The 20,568-nt window shown below is 44.5% G+C and overlaps 1 protein-coding gene across 2 annotated transcripts; it reads right to left on the bottom strand.

Annotated features, from left to right (window-relative positions):
- Positions 1-372: 372 nt before the first annotated feature.
- On the bottom strand, positions 373-19,871 carry LOC139416940 (synaptophysin-like protein 2). Of its 2 annotated transcripts, none has more exons than XM_071166126.1 (6): positions 19,701-19,871; positions 19,439-19,516; positions 16,337-16,458; positions 15,530-15,731; positions 2,589-2,780; positions 373-1,978 (listed from the first exon to the last, which is right to left on the bottom strand). In XM_071166126.1, the coding sequence occupies exons 1-6, from the start codon at positions 19,716-19,718 to the stop codon at positions 1,844-1,846; spliced, it is 747 nt and encodes a 248-aa protein (XP_071022227.1). In that variant the 5' UTR covers positions 19,719-19,871; the 3' UTR covers positions 373-1,843. The 2 variants fall into 2 exon arrangements, with proteins under 2 accessions (XP_071022227.1, XP_071022228.1); XM_071166127.1 differs by having other exon boundaries at positions 19,439-19,507; positions 19,701-19,858.
- Between the last annotated feature and the right edge of the window lie 697 nt (positions 19,872-20,568).

The raw sequence follows: 20,568 nt of genomic DNA, 5'->3' as shown, positions 1-20,568 counted from the left end.
TTATCATCAATATTGGGAGGTCAGGAGGTCAGGTGACCAAGGGATTTATCATCAATACTGGGAGGTCAGGTGACCAAGGGATTTATCATCAATACTGGGAGGTCAGGAGGTCAGGTGACCAAGGGATTTATCATCAATACTGGGAGGTCAGGAGGTCAGGTGACCAAGGGATTTATCATCAATACTGGGAGGTCAGGTGACCAAGGGATTTATCATCAATACTGGGAGGTCAGGTGACCAAGGGATTTATCATCAATACTGGGAGGTCAGGAGGTCAGGTGACCAAGGGATTTATCATCAATACTGGAAGGTCAGGAGGTCAGGTGACCAAGGGATTTATCATCAATACTGGGAGGTCAGCGTGAAAAAACAGGAGTTTTGATGGCTTTATTTTCTTACAACATTGTTAAAACAATATGGCAAACCATGCTGCACAACAGAGGGACAAAAAGGCACATTTCAAAGACATGGCAGGAAGTACTGTAGGATTGCTGATGGCAGGAAGTACTGTAGTATTGCTGATGGCAGGAAGTACTGTAGGATTGCTGATGGCAGGAAGTACTGTAGTATTGCTGATGGCAGGCAGTACTGTAGGATTGCTGATGGCAGGAAGTACTGTAGGATTGCTTATGGCAGGAAGTACTTATTTGGCCTGCAAAGCTTACTGAGCAATTGATCTAAATTGTTGGACATAAGACTAAGAAAAAAACCACCAGCGAATCAGCACCAAGTGCTTTTAATTTTGAACATCTTTTCAAAGTAGTCCCACGCATCAGAGAGATATGTGATCATATTCAAATGTAAGCAAGGTTTGTAATGTTTCAATCAAATACATCTGTTTGGATTTCTTGCAATCTATAAATTATTTGTAATTAATGTTCTCCTGCCCCCCCTCATCATCCACAAAACAAATAATAATGACATAAAAATCAATCTGCCTGCAGCTGAATCTACATTAGTTGATGATCCCTGGCTTTTGGCATCACTTGAAATGTCAAACCATTTCAAAAACGGAGTGAATATTTATTTTAATTTGCCAAATAACAAGCAGTGTGAGAGAATAACAGCTTGTTATTCTTGTTGTAACATTGATATAAGCACTGCTTCTTTTATTATTTATATATACACACACACAACAAAAACACTAAACCATCCTCAAAGTAACAGCATAAAATAAAAAAATAAAAAAGGTTTCTGATCAACAAAAGAAATTCACACGTCTTGACTCTGAATAAAACGGAGGGATGCATTTGATCGTTGGATATACTGTGAAACTAAACAATTACCTGCATGAACCAAAACTAGTTCTGACCTAATTGTATGGCGTTCCCCCTTCCGTAATAGCTGGGTTCGGTTTTGTACCTATTTAGAGAACTTAAAAATGGACCACTTCGAACACTTTGTAATAATAGATGTGGCGCTGTCAATGCATGAAAAGAAACAGTTTCCAACTTAATAACCTACTAGAAGACATTTCTAAGCAGCGTTTTGCACCGAATGAGACATGCGACTTTACAAGGCATTTGGAAACGGTATAATGTAGGAACTACTTGGTTGGAGGGAATTTCAGGCCCGGGTACAGATCGGCAGCAAAAAAGCACACACAACGAAATCTCAAAACACACCTCAAAACACCAGTGTTTAACAAGTCAGAAATCACATTAGGGGCAAATCTTCACTTCCACAAAAGGCACATTGTCTACCATAGGCATCGATGCATATGACTAAGTGCAAATTTGAGTCAAAGTTAAGATTCGCCCCCAAGATTGGTTAATTTGTGCAGTGCAACTGCTTTGCATGCAGTCTGGAACGTAGCCGTTGACAGCAGGGAACTGCTGCCCAGTTAGGAAGTCATGGGCTTGACACCTAAACCCTCCTCGGCGTCACCAAGGGTGTTGGCTGACTTGTGGAAGGGCGTCTCCTTAAAGATGAACCAGCAGTTACCACCCCACAATATCAGGTTGAGGAATCCAAAGATCTGCCATAAGAGGGGGACAAAAACACATATTTTAGACAGGACAAAAAAAAACATGTTTCTTAGTAAAGAACAATCACATTTCTCAATGGCTCCACGTTACAATTTCTTGAAAATTAATTGAGGGTATGTGTAAGATACATGGATTCAATTCTGTAGCCAGGGTTGTAATTGAGGGAAAACACAATGGGAATTCGGTTCTCAAGCAAAAGCTCAGGTTGACATGTAAAACTTGTTTTTGAGTCGAGATCCCAGGGTGATTTCCCCGATTCCAAGCATGTACAGATAATTCAGGAGTATTATTGGCTCCCTGGGTACCAAATAAAATAAAAAAATCCAAAAATAATTGTGTTATTGCATGACAAGTCATTTTTCCAACAGTTGTTTGCACAGATTATTTCACTGTATCTTTTAAACATTTGTTGATGACATAACATGTTTGAATAATTTTAACGCAATTAAAATGTTAGATTCATATGATATTTTGAGTGTAAGATCAAGCTGATCAACAAATACCCCCCCCCCTTTTGTTCATATTCATCTAGGGTGCCAATAATTCAGGAGGGCACTATAAGTAGCCACCATTAACAACACTACAGGTAATATAGCCTACCACAGAGGAGTTGAGTCGCCCCATGTGAGGCACTGCTCCTGGTGTGCACTTGTTACCGACGTCCTTGCAGGTGGAGATTAAGCCTACCAGGTTAGAGGGGCTGGTAGCCCACTTCACATCAGTCAGGCCTTTACCCCAGGCAGAGGAGGACACCAGCCACAGGAAGGTAAAAGCTGCTGTCAACAGCAGGTCCTGTTGAAAGGACACGAGACATTGTAAATAAAAGTATATAAAATGCAGGTTCAAGAGGAAAGTTGGAACATAAAATCAGACAAACACGCATACAAACAAACAGTATGGAAAGAGCCCATATAAACAACCTCACGTGTTGGTAACACCTGCATCCCAGCACCCATATAAACAACCTCACGTTGTAACACCTGCATCCCAGCACCCATATAAACAACCTCACGTTGTAACACCTGCATCCCAGCACCCATATAAACAACCTCACGTTGTAACACCTGCATCCCACCACCCATATAAACAACCTCACGTTGTAACACCTGCATCCCACCACCCATATAAACAACCTCACGTTGTAACACCTGCATCCCAGCACCCATATAAACAACCTCACGTTGTAACACCTGCATCCCAGCACCCATATAAACAACCTCACGTTGTAACACCTGCATCCCAGCACCCATATAAACAACCTCACGTGTTGGTAACACCTGCATCCCAGCACCCATATAAACAACCTCACGTTGTAACACCTGCATCCCACCACCCATATAAACAACCTCACGTGTTGGTAACACCTGCATCCCAGCACCCATATAAACAACCTCACGTTGTAACACCTGCATCCCACCACCCATATAAACAACCTCACGTTGTAACACCTGCATCCCAGCACCCATATAAACAACCTCACGTTGTAACACCTGCATCCCAGCACCCATATAAACAACCTCACGTTGTAACACCTGCATCCCAGCACCCATATAAACAACCTCACGTTGTAACACCTGCATCCCACCACCCATATAAACAACCTCACGTTGTAACACCTGCATCCCACCACCCATATAAACAACCTCACGTGGTAACACCTGCATCCCAGCACCCATATAAACAACCTCACGTTGTAACACCTGCATCCCACCACCCATATAAACAACCTCACGTGTTGGTAACACCTGCATCCCACCACCCATATAAACAACCTCACGTGGTAACACCTGCATCCCAGCACCCATATAAACAACCTCACGTTGTAACACCTGCATCCCACCACCCATATAAACAACCTCACGTGTTGGTAACACCTGCATCCCAGCACCCATATAAACAACCTCACGTTGTAACACCTGCATCCCACCACCCATATAAACAACCTCACGTGTTGGTAACACCTGCATCCCACCACCCATATAAACAACCTCACGTTGTAACACCTGCATCCCAGCACCCATATAAACAACCTCACGTTGTAACACCTGCATCCCACCACCCATATAAACAACCTCACGTGTTGGTAACACCTGCATCCCAGCACCCATATAAACAACCTCACGTTGTAACACCTGCATCCCACCACCCATATAAACAACCTCACGTTGTAACACCTGCATCCCACCACCCATATAAACAACCTCACGTTGTAACACCTGCATCCCAGCACCCATATAAACAACCTCACGTGTTGGTAACACCTGCATCCCACCACCCATATAAACAACCTCACGTTGTAACACCTGCATCCCACCACCCATATAAACAACCTCACGTTGTAACACCTGCATCCCAGCACCCATATAAACAACCTCACGTTGTAACACCTGCATCCCAGCACCCATATAAACAACCTCACGTTGTAACACCTGCATCCCAGCACCCATATAAACAACCTCACGTGTTGGTAACACCTGCATCCCAGCACCCATATAAACAACCTCACGTTGTAACACCTGCATCCCAGCACCCATATAAACAACCTCACGTTGTAACACCTGCATCCCAGCACCCATATAAACAACCTCACGTTGTAACACCTGCATCCCACCACCCATATAAACAACCTCACGTTGTAACACCTGCATCCCAGCACCCATATAAACAACCTCACGTTGTAACACCTGCATCCCACCACCCATATAAACAACCTCACGTGTTGGTAACACCTGCATCCCAGCACCCATATAAACAACCTCACGTTGTAACACCTGCATCCCAGCACCCATATAAACAACCTCACGTTGTAACACCTGCATCCCAGCACCCATATAAACAACCTCACGTTGTAACACCTGCATCCCAGCACCCATATAAACAACCTCACGTTGTAACACCTGCATCCCAGCACCCATATAAACAACCTCACGTTGTAACACCTGCATCCCACCACCCATATAAACAACCTCACGTTGTAACACCTGCATCCCACCACCCATATAAACAACCTCACGTTGTAACACCTGCATCCCACCACCCATATAAACAACCTCACGTTGTAACACCTGCATCCCACCACCCATATAAACAACCTCACGTTGTAACACCTGCATCCCACCACCCATATAAACAACCTCACGTTGTAACACCTGCATCCCAGCACCCATATAAACAACCTCACGTTGTAACACCTGCATCCCACCACCCATATAAACAACCTCACGTTGTAACACCTGCATCCCACCACCCATATAAACAACCTCACGTTGTAACACCTGCATCCCACCACCCATATAAACAACCTCACGTTGTAACACCTGCATCCCACCACCCATATAAACAACCTCACGTTGTAACACCTGCATCCCACCACCCATATAAACAACCTCACGTTGTAACACCTGCATCCCACCACCCATATAAACAACCTCACGTTGTAACACCTGCATCCCACCACCCATATAAACAACCTCACGTTGTAACACCTGCATCCCAGCACCCATATAAACAACCTCACGTTGTAACACCTGCATCCCACCACCCATATAAACAACCTCACGTTGTAACACCTGCATCCCAGCACCCATATAAACAACCTCACGTTGTAACACCTGCATCCCACCACCCATATAAACAACCTCACGTTGTAACACCTGCATCCCAGCACCCATATAAACAACCTCACGTTGTAACACCTGCATCCCACCACCCATATAAACAACCTCACGTTGTAACACCTGCATCCCACCACCCATATAAACAACCTCACGTTGTAACACCTGCATCCCACCACCCATATAAACAACCTCACGTTGTAACACCTGCATCCCACCACCCATATAAACAACCTCACGTTGTAACACCTGCATCCCACCACCCATATAAACAACCTCACGTTGTAACACCTGCATCCCAGCACCCATATAAACAACCTCACGTGTTGTAACACCTGCATCCCACCACCCATATAAACAACCTCACGTTGTAACACCTGCATCCCACCACCCATATAAACAACCTCACGTGTTGGTAACACCTGCATCCCAGCACCCATATAAACAACCTCACGTTGTAACACCTGCATCCCACCACCCATATAAACAACCTCACGTTGGTAACACCTGCATCCCAGCACCCATATAAACAACCTCACGTTGTAACACCTGCATCCCAGCACCCATATAAACAACCTCACGTTGTAACACCTGCATCCCACCACCCATATAAACAACCTCACGTTGTAACACCTGCATCCCACCACCCATATAAACAACCTCACGTTGTAACACCTGCATCCCACCACCCATATAAACAACCTCACGTTGTAACACCTGCATCCCACCACCCATATAAACAACCTCACGTTGTAACACCTGCATCCCAGCACCCATATAAACAACCTCACGTTGTAACACCTGCATCCCAGCACCCATATAAACAACCTCACGTTGTAACACCTGCATCCCACCACCCATATAAACAACCTCACGTTGTAACACCTGCATCCCACCACCCATATAAACAACCTCACGTTGTAACACCTGCATCCCACCACCCATATAAACAACCTCACGTTGTAACACCTGCATCCCAGCACCCATATAAACAACCTCACGTTGTAACACCTGCATCCCAGCACCCATATAAACAACCTCACGTTGTAACACCTGCATCCCACCACCCATATAAACAACCTCACGTTGTAACACCTGCATCCCAGCACCCATATAAACAACCTCACGTTGTAACACCTGCATCCCACCACCCATATAAACAACCTCACGTGTTGGTAACACCTGCATCCCACCACCCATATAAACAACCTCACGTTGTAACACCTGCATCCCAGCACCCATATAAACAACCTCACGTTGTAACACCTGCATCCCACCACCCATATAAACAACCTCACGTTGTAACACCTGCATCCCAGCACCCATATAAACAACCTCACGTTGTAACACCTGCATCCCACCACCCATATAAACAACCTCACGTTGTAACACCTGCATCCCACCACCCATATAAACAACCTCACGTTGTAACACCTGCATCCCACAACCCATATAAACAACCTCACGTTGTAACACCTGCATCCCACCACCCATATAAACAACCTCACGTTGTAACACCTGCATCCCACCACCCATATAAACAACCTCACGTTGTAACACCTGCATCCCACCACCCATATAAACAACCTCACGTTGTAACACCTGCATCCCACCACCCATATAAACAACCTCACGTTGTAACACCTGCATCCCACCACCCATATAAACAACCTCACGTTGTAACACCTGCATCCCACCACCCATATAAACAACCTCACGTTGTAACACCTGCATCCCAGCACCCATATAAACAACCTCACGTTGTAACACCTGCATCCCAGCACCCATATAAACAACCTCACGTTGTAACACCTGCATCCCAGCACCCATATAAACAACCTCACGTTGTAACACCTGCATCCCAGCACCCATATAAACAACCTCACGTTGTAACACCTGCATCCCACCACCCATATAAACAACCTCACGTTGTAACACCTGCATCCCAGCACCCATATAAACAACCTCACGTTGTAACACCTGCATCCCACCACCCATATAAACAACCTCACGTTGTAACACCTGCATCCCACCACCCATATAAACAACCTCACGTTGTAACACCTGCATCCCACCACCCATATAAACAACCTCACGTTGTAACACCTGCATCCCACCACCCATATAAACAACCTCACGTTGTAACACCTGCATCCCAGCACCCATATAAACAACCTCACGTGTTGGTAACACCTGCATCCCACCACCCATATAAACAACCTCACGTTGTAACACCTGCATCCCACCACCCATATAAACAACCTCACGTGTTGGTAACACCTGCATCCCAGCACCCATATAAACAACCTCACGTTGTAACACCTGCATCCCACCACCCATATAAACAACCTCACGTTGGTAACACCTGCATCCCAGCACCCATATAAACAACCTCACGTTGTAACACCTGCATCCCAGCACCCATATAAACAACCTCACGTTGTAACACCTGCATCCCACCACCCATATAAACAACCTCACGTTGTAACACCTGCATCCCACCACCCATATAAACAACCTCACGTTGTAACACCTGCATCCCACCACCCATATAAACAACCTCACGTTGTAACACCTGCATCCCACCACCCATATAAACAACCTCACGTTGTAACACCTGCATCCCAGCACCCATATAAACAACCTCACGTTGTAACACCTGCATCCCAGCACCCATATAAACAACCTCACGTTGTAACACCTGCATCCCACCACCCATATAAACAACCTCACGTTGTAACACCTGCATCCCACCACCCATATAAACAACCTCACGTTGTAACACCTGCATCCCACCACCCATATAAACAACCTCACGTTGTAACACCTGCATCCCAGCACCCATATAAACAACCTCACGTTGTAACACCTGCATCCCAGCACCCATATAAACAACCTCACGTTGTAACACCTGCATCCCACCACCCATATAAACAACCTCACGTTGTAACACCTGCATCCCAGCACCCATATAAACAACCTCACGTGTGGTAACACCTGCATCCCACCACCCATATAAACAACCTCACGTTGTAACACCTGCATCCCAGCACCCATATAAACAACCTCACGTTGTAACACCTGCATCCCAGCACCCATATAAACAACCTCACGTTGTAACACCTGCATCCCAGCACCCATATAAACAACCTCACGTTGTAACACCTGCATCCCACCACCCATATAAACAACCTCACGTTGTAACACCTGCATCCCAGCACCCATATAAACAACCTCACGTTGTAACACCTGCATCCCACCACCCATATAAACAACCTCACGTTGTAACACCTGCATCCCACCACCCATATAAACAACCTCACGTTGTAACACCTGCATCCCACCACCCATATAAACAACCTCACGTTGTAACACCTGCATCCCACCACCCATATAAACAACCTCACGTTGTAACACCTGCATCCCACCACCCATATAAACAACCTCACGTTGTAACACCTGCATCCCACCACCCATATAAACAACCTCACGTTGTAACACCTGCATCCCACCACCCATATAAACAACCTCACGTTGTAACACCTGCATCCCACCACCCATATAAACAACCTCACGTTGTAACACCTGCATCCCAGCACCCATATAAACAACCTCACGTTGTAACACCTGCATCCCAGCACCCATATAAACAACCTCACGTTGTAACACCTGCATCCCAGCACCCATATAAACAACCTCACGTTGTAACACCTGCATCCCAGCACCCATATAAACAACCTCACGTTGTAACACCTGCATCCCAGCACCCATATAAACAACCTCACGTTGTAACACCTGCATGCATCCCACCACCCATATAAACAACCTCACGTTGTAACACCTGCATCCCACCACCCATATAAACAACCTCACGTTGTAACACCTGCATCCCAGCACCCATATAAACAACCTCACGTTGTAACACCTGCATCCCACCACCCATATAAACAACCTCACGTTGTAACACCTGCATCCCAGCACCCATATAAACAACCTCACGTTGTAACACCTGCATCCCACCACCCATATAAACAACCTCACGTTTGGTAACACCTGCATCCCACCACCCATATAAACAACCTCACGTTGTAACACCTGCATAACCCACCTGCATCCCACCACCCATATAAACAACCTCACGTTGTAACACCTGCATCCCACCACCCATATAAACAACCTCACGTTGTAACACCTGCATCCCACCACCCATATAAACAACCTCACGTTGTAACACCTGCATCCCAGCACCCATATAAACAACCTCACGTTGTAACACCTGCATCCCACCACCCATATAAACAACCTCACGTTGTAACACCTGCATCCCACCACCCATATAAACAACCTCACGTTGTAACACCTGCATCCCAGCACCCATATAAACAACCTCACGTTGTAACACCTGCATCCCAGCACCCATATAAACAACCTCACGTTGTAACACCTGCATCCCAGCACCCATATAAACAACCTCACGTTGTAACACCTGCATCCCACCACCCATATAAACAACCTCACGTTGTAACACCTGCATCCCACCACCCATATAAACAACCTCACGTTGTAACACCTGCATCCCACCACCCATATAAACAACCTCACGTTGTAACACCTGCATCCCACCACCCATATAAACAACCTCACGTTGTAACACCTGCATCCCACCACCCATATAAACAACCTCACGTTGTAACACCTGCATCCCACCACCCATATAAACAACCTCACGTTGTAACACCTGCATCCCACCACCCATATAAACAACCTCACGTTGTAACACCTGCATCCCAGCACCCATATAAACAACCTCACGTTGTAACACCTGCATCCCAGCACCCATATAAACAACCTCACGTTGTAACACCTGCATCCCAGCACCCATATAAACAACCTCACGTTGTAACACCTGCATCCCACCACCCATATAAACAACCTCACGTTGTAACACCTGCATCCCACCACCCATATAAACAACCTCACGTTGGTAACACCTGCATCCCACCACCCATATAAACAACCTCACGTTGTAACACCTGCATCCCACCACCCATATAAACAACCTCACGTTGTAACACCTGCATCCCACCACCCATATAAACAACCTCACGTTGTAACACCTGCATCCCAGCACCCATATAAACAACCTCACGTGGTAACACCTGCATCCCACCACCCATATAAACAACCTCACGTTGTAACACCTGCATCCCAGCACCCATATAAACAACCTCACGTGTTGGTAACACCTGCATCCCACCACCCATATAAACAACCTCACGTTGTAACACCTGCATCCCACCACCCATATAAACAACCTCACGTTGTAACACCTGCATCCCAGCACCCATATAAACAACCTCACGTTGTAACACCTGCATCCCAGCACCCATATAAACAACCTCACGTTGTAACACCTGCATCCCAGCACCCATATAAACAACCTCACGTTGTAACACCTGCATCCCACCACCCATATAAACAACCTCACGTTGTAACACCTGCATCCCACCACCCATATAAACAACCTCACGTTGTAACACCTGCATCCCACCACCCATATAAACAACCTCACGTTGTAACACCTGCATCCCAGCACCCATATAAACAACCTCACGTTGTAACACCTGCATCCCAGCACCCATATAAACAACCTCACGTTGTAACACCTGCATCCCACCACCCATATAAACAACCTCACGTTGTAACACCTGCATCCCAGCACCCATATAAACAACCTCACGTTGTAACACCTGCATCCCAGCACCCATATAAACAACCTCACGTTGTAACACCTGCATCCCAGCACCCATATAAACAACCTCACGTTGTAACACCTGCATCCCACCACCCATATAAACAACCTCACGTGTTGGTAACACCTGCATCCCACCACCCATATAAACAACCTCACGTTGTAACACCTGCATCCCACCACCCATATAAACAACCTCACGTTGTAACACCTGCATCCCAGCACCCATATAAACAACCTCACGTGGTAACACCTGCATCCCACCACCCATATAAACAACCTCACGTTGTAACACCTGCATCCCAGCACCCATATAAACAACCTCACGTGTTGGTAACACCTGCATCCCACCACCCATATAAACAACCTCACGTTGTAACACCTGCATCCCACCACCCATATAAACAACCTCACGTTGTAACACCTGCATCCCAGCACCCATATAAACAACCTCACGTTGTAACACCTGCATCCCAGCACCCATATAAACAACCTCACGTTGTAACACCTGCATCCCAGCACCCATATAAACAACCTCACGTTGTAACACCTGCATCCCACCACCCATATAAACAACCTCACGTTGTAACACCTGCATCCCACCACCCATATAAACAACCTCACGTTGTAACACCTGCATCCCAGCACCCATATAAACAACCTCACGTTGTAACACCTGCATCCCAGCACCCATATAAACAACCTCACGTTGTAACACCTGCATCCCACCACCCATATAAACAACCTCACGTTGTAACACCTGCATCCCACCACCCATATAAACAACCTCACGTTGTAACACCTGCATCCCACCACCCATATAAACAACCTCACGTTGTAACACCTGCATCCCACCACCCATATAAACAACCTCACGTTGTAACACCTGCATCCCACCACCCATATAAACAACCTCACGTTGTAACACCTGCATCCCAGCACCCATATAAACAACCTCACGTTGTAACACCTGCATCCCACCACCCATATAAACAACCTCACGTGTTGGTAACACCTGCATCCCACCACCCATATAAACAACCTCACGTTGTAACACCTGCATCCCACCACCCATATAAACAACCTCACGTTGTAACACCTGCATCCCAGCACCCATATAAACAACCTCACGTTGTAACACCTGCATCCCACCACCCATATAAACAACCTCACGTTGTAACACCTGCATCCCAGCACCCATATAAACAACCTCACGTTGTAACACCTGCATCCCACCACCCATATAAACAACCTCACGTTGTAACACCTGCATCCCAGCACCCATATAAACAACCTCACGTGTTGGTAACACCTGCATCCCACCACCCATATAAACAACCTCACGTTGTAACACCTGCATCCCACCACCCATATAAACAACCTCACGTTGTAACACCTGCATCCCACCACCCATATAAACAACCTCACATGTTGGTAACACCTGCATCCCAGCACGCTTTTTGATTTGAATTGTTATGCATCCGATTGTGTGAAACTTGAATTAGTGAACGTCAAAGATTTGAAAGTATTTGCTGTTTGCTTGATTCAGCTTCGATTTTGCACTTTTGGAACTAATACATTGGTTCCATTGTACTGGGAAAAACGAAATCAAGTGCACCTCAAATATCTGACAACGTACTTGACCCAGATCCGTTGGTCCACAAGCAACCAAAATATTCCAAGAAACTGTCATTGAACATGACTAGTGGCTTCATTATTGCTAGAGTTGACTTCATGAGGAACACACCCCTGATCCTTCCAGAGGAACACACACCTGACTAGAGGTCGACCGTTTATGATTTTTCAACGCTTATACCGATACAGATTATTGGAGGACCAAAAAAATCCGATACCAATTAAATCGGCCGATTTTTACATTTATTTGTAATGATGACAGATAAAATAAGTGTTCATTCAGTATTGTTGTAACTTAATATAATATATCAATAAAATCAATTTAGCCTCAAATAAATAATGAAGCATGTTCAATTTGGTTTAAATAATGCAAAAACAAAGTGTTGGAGAACAAAGTAAAAGTGCAATATGTGCCATGTAAGAAAGCTAAAGTTTCAGTTCCTTGCTCAGAACATGAGAACATATGAAAGCTGGTGGTTCCTTTTACAGTAACATGAGTCTTCAATATTCCCAGGTAAGAAGTTTTAGGTTGTAGTTATTATAGGAATTATAGGACTATTTCCCTCTATACCATTTGTATTTCATTAACCTTTGACTATTGGATGTTCTTATAGGCACTTTAGTATTGCCAGTGTAACAGTATAGCTTCCGTCCCTCTCCTCGCTCCTCCCTGGGCTCGAACCAGCAACACAACGACAACAGCCACCCTCGAAGTAGCGTTACCCATGCAGAGCAAGGGGAACAACTACTAGAAGGCTCAGAGCGAGTGACGTTTGAAACGCTATTAGCGTGCGCTAACTAGCTAGCAATTTCACTTCGGTTACACCAGCCTCATCTCGGGAGTTGATAGGCTTGAAGTCATAAACAGCGCAATGCTTGACGCACAACAAAGAGCTGCTGACAAAACGCATGAGTGCTGTTTGAATGAATGTTTACATGCCTGCTTCTGCCTACCACCGCTCAGTCAGATTCTTAGATGCTCAGTCAGATACTTAGATACTTATATGCTTAGTCAGATTATATGCAACGCAGGACACGCAAGATAATAACTAGTAATATCATCAACCATGTGTACTTAACTCATGAATATGATTGATTGTTTTTTATAAAGATAAGTTTAATGCTAGCTAGCAACTTACCTTGGCTTCTTACTGCATTTGCGTAACAGGCAGGCTCCTCGTGAGGCAGGTGAAAAGAGCGTTGGACTAGTTACCCGTAAGGTTGCAAGACTGGATCCCCCGAGCTGATAAGGTAAAAAATCTGTAGTTCTGCCCCTGAACAGGCAGTTAACCCACCGCTCCTAGGCCGTCGTTGAAAATAAGAATGTGTTCTTAACTGACTTGCCTCGTTAAATAAAGTTGTTAAAAAATTGATATATTATTATTTATTTTATAAATTGACGTCCAAAAATACAGCTTTCCAATTGTTATGAAAACTTGAAATCGGCCCTAATTTAAATCGCCCATTCCAATTAATCGGTCGACCTCTACCCCTGACCCTAACCAGTTCCAGAGGAACACACCCCTGACCCTACCCAGTTCTGGTTCTTCATTTACAGACCACCTGTTAAGTGCCCTTTCTCTCGTTAAGTGCCCTTTCTCTCGTTAAGTGCCCTTTCTCTCGTTAAGTGCCCTTTCTCTCGTTAAGTGCCCTTTCTCTCGTTAAGTGCCCTTTCTCTCGTTAAGTGCCCTTTCTCTCGTTAAGTGCCCTTTCTCTCGTTAAGTGCCCTTTCTCTCGTTAAGTGCCCTTTCTCTCGTTAAGTGCCCTTTCTCTCGTTAAGTACACATCACACGCAGACGTCAAGTGTCTATCTGCTCAAGCTCTTTAACCTTGTTGGGTTCTGAGAATATTAAATAAACTTATTCATGTTACTGAGGGAGAGAGGGTAATGTATAAAGTTTACATTATGTCAGGTTATGTTATTGTTAGCCATCAGGGATCCTCTGCGAGGAGAAGAGACACAGTCTGGTACCAATCACCATGACAGCGTTGAGTTGGGGAGGAGTGAGCACTTTGGGGTAGAGGTCTGGTTAGATGAAGTGAGGAAGAACATATATCACTAAGGTTCTGTCTAGCAACAGAGATGCATTGGCTGTTCAGATGTGTAGGAGGAGACTCGGCCTAGGAGAAAGGGTTAAATATCAGTGTTTGTACAGATGTGTAGGAGGAGACTCAGCCTAGGAGAAGGGGTTTAAATATCAGTGTTTGTACAGATGTGTAGGAGGAGACTCAGCCTAGGAGAAAGGGTTAAATATCAGTGTTTGTACAGATGTGTAGGAGGAGACTCAGCCTAGGTGAAAGGGTTAAATATCAGTGCTTGTGTGAACAAATGTCTTTGTCTAATGCAGCTGTATTGACACTCTGGGAAGAATAAACTTGCTTTGAGCTTTCATAGTGTCGGTCGAGTCTTTACTCAGAATTAAAACCCAACAGCTATTCTAAGTCATTCTATAGACTGGGATTTTGCTCAATGCCTAACATCAACACCTTCCATTGAACACTACAAAGAGCATGAACAGAACAATTCCCAGTTAACTCACCACAATGGGGCCGCGGCTGGTCTGCCTGTAGACGTGCTGGTAGCCCAGGTAGATCACCAGGCTGGCGGTGCTGTAGAGGAAGGCAAACACCCCGATACAGACGTAGAACTCAGCTGAGGAGGAGTGGTCGCCGGTCAGATAGAGCTGGATAGTACTAGAGTCGTTGTTACAGGAGGGGACGATGTATGGATGGGCCATCAGCCTGTGAGAACAGAGATATGTAGAGAGAGAGGGTGGTGTTCAGTAAGGAGAAAAAGTGAAACAGGGATGTACTACCAGAAACTGTCCAATAAGAACACATGATCTTTTGAGTGTCACATGTAGTATAGGGTCATGTTCGGTAGGTTTACGTACGTTTAGGAAATGTTTTATATCGGAGGAAAAACAGCGAGATACTCGGCTGAGCTTGTCCAGTAAAAATATAGATTTTCATGTTTTGTTGCAAAACATTTTGATTCAGTGTGCCCCGATGAACACGACCAAATTATAACAAGCCACTTTAAAAAAATATATGTTTATTTTTATTTTACCTTTATTTAACCAGGCAAGTCAGTTAAGAACAAACTCTTATTTACAATGATGGCCTAGGAACAGTGGGTTAACTGCCTGTTCAGGGGCAGAATGACAGATTTGTACCTTGTCAGCTCGGGGGTTTGAACTTGCAACCTTCCGGTTACTAGTCCAACGCTCTAACCACTAGGCTACCCTGCCGCCTCTACACTCTAACCACTAGGCTACCCTGCCACCCCTTTGAACAGAAACATCACACATCCATACAATTCACCCGTTGACTTCTGTTCTGCTTACCTGAACGGGTAGTTAAAGACAGCAGTGATTTCTTGGCTGGTGCTGCGACCCTGGCACTGCACATTGATGCTCGTAGCGCCGGCATAACCCGACGCCGTAGCGAAGGCAAATATGGAGAAGATCTGCAGACAGACAAAGCCAAATTAGGACATGACACAATGAAATTAAAGAAACAGTTGACAGCTTATAACTGGATATATATATATATATATATATATATATATATATATATATATATATATATATATATATATATATATATATATATATATATATATATACACACACACACACACACACACACACACACACACACCTCTTCCTGAAATTACATTCAGTTCAAACAGTGCAGATTAGAACATGTGACTATGCTGGCCTACCAAGCAAAAAAAAAAAGGCAGTAACTGGTAATTTGGTCAAAAATGTGTTAATGTCATTTTTTGCTACATTGAGAACATCATGTGGACAATCATGTGGACAAGTATCCTATCCTGCCTCTATTGTGTTGTGTTTTGGATTAAAATGGGGGTCATGTTAGTAGTTATTGTATAAAGTTACTGTGATACCAATGTAAATAAAAGCCATCCCCCCCCACCCCTCAGTTCCACTCTATGAGCAGTTTGTTGCAGTTTGTATTTTTGCTTGGTAGGGCAGTAGGGCACCCTGTGCTATAACTAAGGGCAGTTTGTGTATTTTCGCTTGGTAGGGCAGTAGGGCACCCTGTGCTATAACTAAGGGCAGTTTGTGCATTTTCTGTGCTATAACTAAGGGCAGTTTGTGTATTTTCGCTTGGTAGGGCAGTAGGGCACCCTGTGCTATAACTAAGGGCAGTTTGTGCATTTTCTGTGCTATAACTAAGGGCAGTTTGTGTATTTTCGCTTGGTAGGGCAGTAGGGCACCCTGTGCTATAACTAAGGGCAGTTTGTGTATTTTCGCTTGGTAGGGCAGTAGGGTACCCTGTGCTATAACTAAGGGCAGTTTGCTTTACAGGTTCAAAGCAGTGTGAAGGTGTTGTGACAGGAGTTGAACGGTCTGGTAACAGTAGAATGTTGAACAAGACAACTAGAACTCAAATCATGCCCAGCGAGTCATCGTGGATGATTCACAGGCTTCTCACACACACACACACACACACACACACACACACACACACACACACACACACACACACACACACACACACACACACACACACACACACACACACACACACACAACATTTCCTCTACAGAAGGGCATCCTTTCCTCACAGGAAGTGATTTATCACTAGCCTATAGAAAAGAAGAAAAAAAACAGTAGAGAAAACAACTAGTGGTAGTAGCTCGGGGCGGCAGCGTAGCCTAGTGGTTAGAGGGTTGTACTAGTATTTGTTGCAAGTTCAAATCCCCGAGCTGATGTAACGGATGTGAAACGGCTAGCTTAGTTAGCGGCGGTGCAGCGCTAAATAGCGTTTCAATCAGTGACGTCACTTGCTCTGAGACCTTGAAGTAGTAGTTCCCCCTTCCCCTTTTGTGGAGCGATGGGTAACGATGCTTCGTGGGTGACTGTTGTTGATGTGTGCAGAGAGTCCCTGGTTCGCCACGGGCCTGCAGTACGCCCCAACACCACGGGCCTACAGTACGCCCCAACACCACGGGCCTGCAGTACGCCCCAACACCACGGGCCTGCAGTACGCCCCAACACCACGGGCCTGCAGTACGCCCCAACACCACGGGCCTGCAGTACGCCCCAACACCACGGGCCTGCAGTACGCCCCAACACCACGGGCCTGCAGTACGCCCCAACACCACGGGCCTGCAGTACGCCCCAACACCACAGGCCTACAGTACGCCCCAACACCACGGGCCTGCAGTACGCCCCAACACCACGGGCCTGCAGTACGCCCCAACACCACGGGCCTACAGTACGCCCCAACACCAGCTAGTTTCAATTCATTTGAAACCCATTCTGCTGCTATGCAGGGCGGCTGGTGACATGTTTTTATTAAATTTATTTTTATTTAAAAAGGCACCGTCTGCATTAGTCTGCTTAATCAGGCTGTAATACACACATCCTGAATCAAATGACTTGCAAAGTCATGCAAATGTTCCTTACAAACCAGAATGATGAGTTGAATTACATTTGAACTTACTCTACCAATCATCTAGGCATTTTAATATTTCATTTGAGACAAAATATCCACAGGAAAGTATTGTTTGCCCAACTTGTTCGAGTGCCGGCATTGAAGTTGACATTTCTCTAACCTTGACCATGTGAATACCTGCTGATTTTAAGTTAGTGCATCGCGTGCACACGTTTGCTCGTGACTGAAGGTATGTGCACTAGACGTAAGTACATGCACACAATGCACACATACTAACCATACCGTAGTGATACAAACTGAAGTCAGCAGGTGTTTACTTGGTTTGAAACATGTTGGAAGTGAAAGAAATTTCAACATCCATACCAGCACTCTAAAAAAAAAAAAGTTGGGTAAACATAATGCTTTCCTTTGGATATTTTGTCTCAAATTTCAGCCATCTGGACAAAACGCCACAGACAACCAGTAGAGTCATTTCAAATGTAACTGTATTCGACCATCTGACGTATAAAGAACATTTACACGATTTTACAGTCTTATTTTCACGCTGCATTTACCAATTAATTGTGTATTACAGTCCGATTAAAGCAGACTACCACTATATATTTATGCAAAAAAAACATGAATTTCAAGGCATTGAAGTTCTCCCCATAACATGCCAGATGATAGTGAGCCCTTGATCAATTACATTACACATAAGGGTAATTGGACTAAATCTTCTGTACGGGGGTGTTTTAAGAGCTAGAAACTGAGACTGAACATTAACACGTACTGCTTGCGGTACGGTTTTTCTTGCCTAAAAACCTTATCTTTCATATCAGCAAGGAACTATATAAAAACACTTAACGTTCAATTGATACACACCTTTATTTAACTAGGCAAGTCAGTTTAAGATCACGTTCTTATTTACAAAGACCGACTACCCATCATTGGTCCTTATAAGGAGTAATCGTCTAGTTAAGGTCCTTAAGAGTACATTTGGGCTACATAGCATAATAAGTATCTAGAAAAACAAAACTTACCCATTCGAGCACTCTAATAAATGCCAAGGGCTCTTTCAGGGGTCCCAAGTCCAAAGTAAATCCTGAAGTCTGAATGTTATTTTGATATTCAAGAGACAAAAAATGTAAACAGTTTATTAGCTGACTAAGTAGACAAAGTGGAGTTGTCATTCGAGGATAGGCATGCAACCAAATACACAAATAGAAATACCACGCAATTCTTTTGCGCAATAGAAAATGTTATTTAGCAAACATAAACACTTTTTTCTAACGCTGTTTTTACCTGGGATATCCCGTCCATTGTCCCACTGTCGCAAGTTAATTTTCTCGGACAGTATGCAGTACTTTCTCTTTAGACAATTGTTGGTAGGGGGGGAGAAATTGGATGACTTGCTTGGTAATTTCAGAAACTTATGTCAAACTTTTTTTTTCTCCAAGTGAAGAGCGCTGCACACGTGTTCACCGACGTTCTTAAAGTGACACGTCCACCTAATTGTATTCGTTTGTATTAACAAGAATACATCCATACAAAAGGTACATGGGGAATATACAGTACCAGTCAAAAGTTTGGACACACCTACTCCTTCCAGGGTTTTTCTTTATTTGTACTATTTTCTACATTGTATAATAATAGTGAAGACATCAAAACTATGAAAAAGCATATGGAATCATGTAGTAACCAAAAAAGTGTTAAACAAATATTTGAGATTCTTTAAAGTAGCCACCTTGTCACCAGCCACCCTGCATAGCAGCATAATGGGTTTCAAATAGAGTGAAACTAGAAGACTTGGTTGATCTACGAGGACAGGTTCGCAACTGGTTCAAATCATACCTCTCTGAGCGGTATCAATTTGTTCAGGAGGGCAACAATTCATCTGAACGCTCCAAAGTTTAAAGTGGCGTTTCCCAAGGTTCTGTGCTTGGACCCCTTTTATTTTCCTTGCACATTCTACATTTTGGTAATGCCTTTAAGTAAGCACAACATGCACTTTTGTTGCTACGCTGATGATACCCAATTGTATTTATCTTTTAAACCAGACAATGTTTTACAGTCAGCCCACCTTGTGACTTGCATCAAAGATGTTAAACACTGGATGCCAACCAAACTTCTTGCTTTTACATTCTGATAAGATGGAAATTATGCAACCTGG

The sequence above is a fragment of the Oncorhynchus clarkii genome, chromosome 9 (genome assembly GCF_045791955.1).
Source record: "Oncorhynchus clarkii lewisi isolate Uvic-CL-2024 chromosome 9, UVic_Ocla_1.0, whole genome shotgun sequence".
Taxonomy (NCBI): domain Eukaryota; kingdom Metazoa; phylum Chordata; class Actinopteri; order Salmoniformes; family Salmonidae; genus Oncorhynchus; species Oncorhynchus clarkii.
This window is presented reverse-complemented; position numbering and strand designations above follow the sequence as displayed.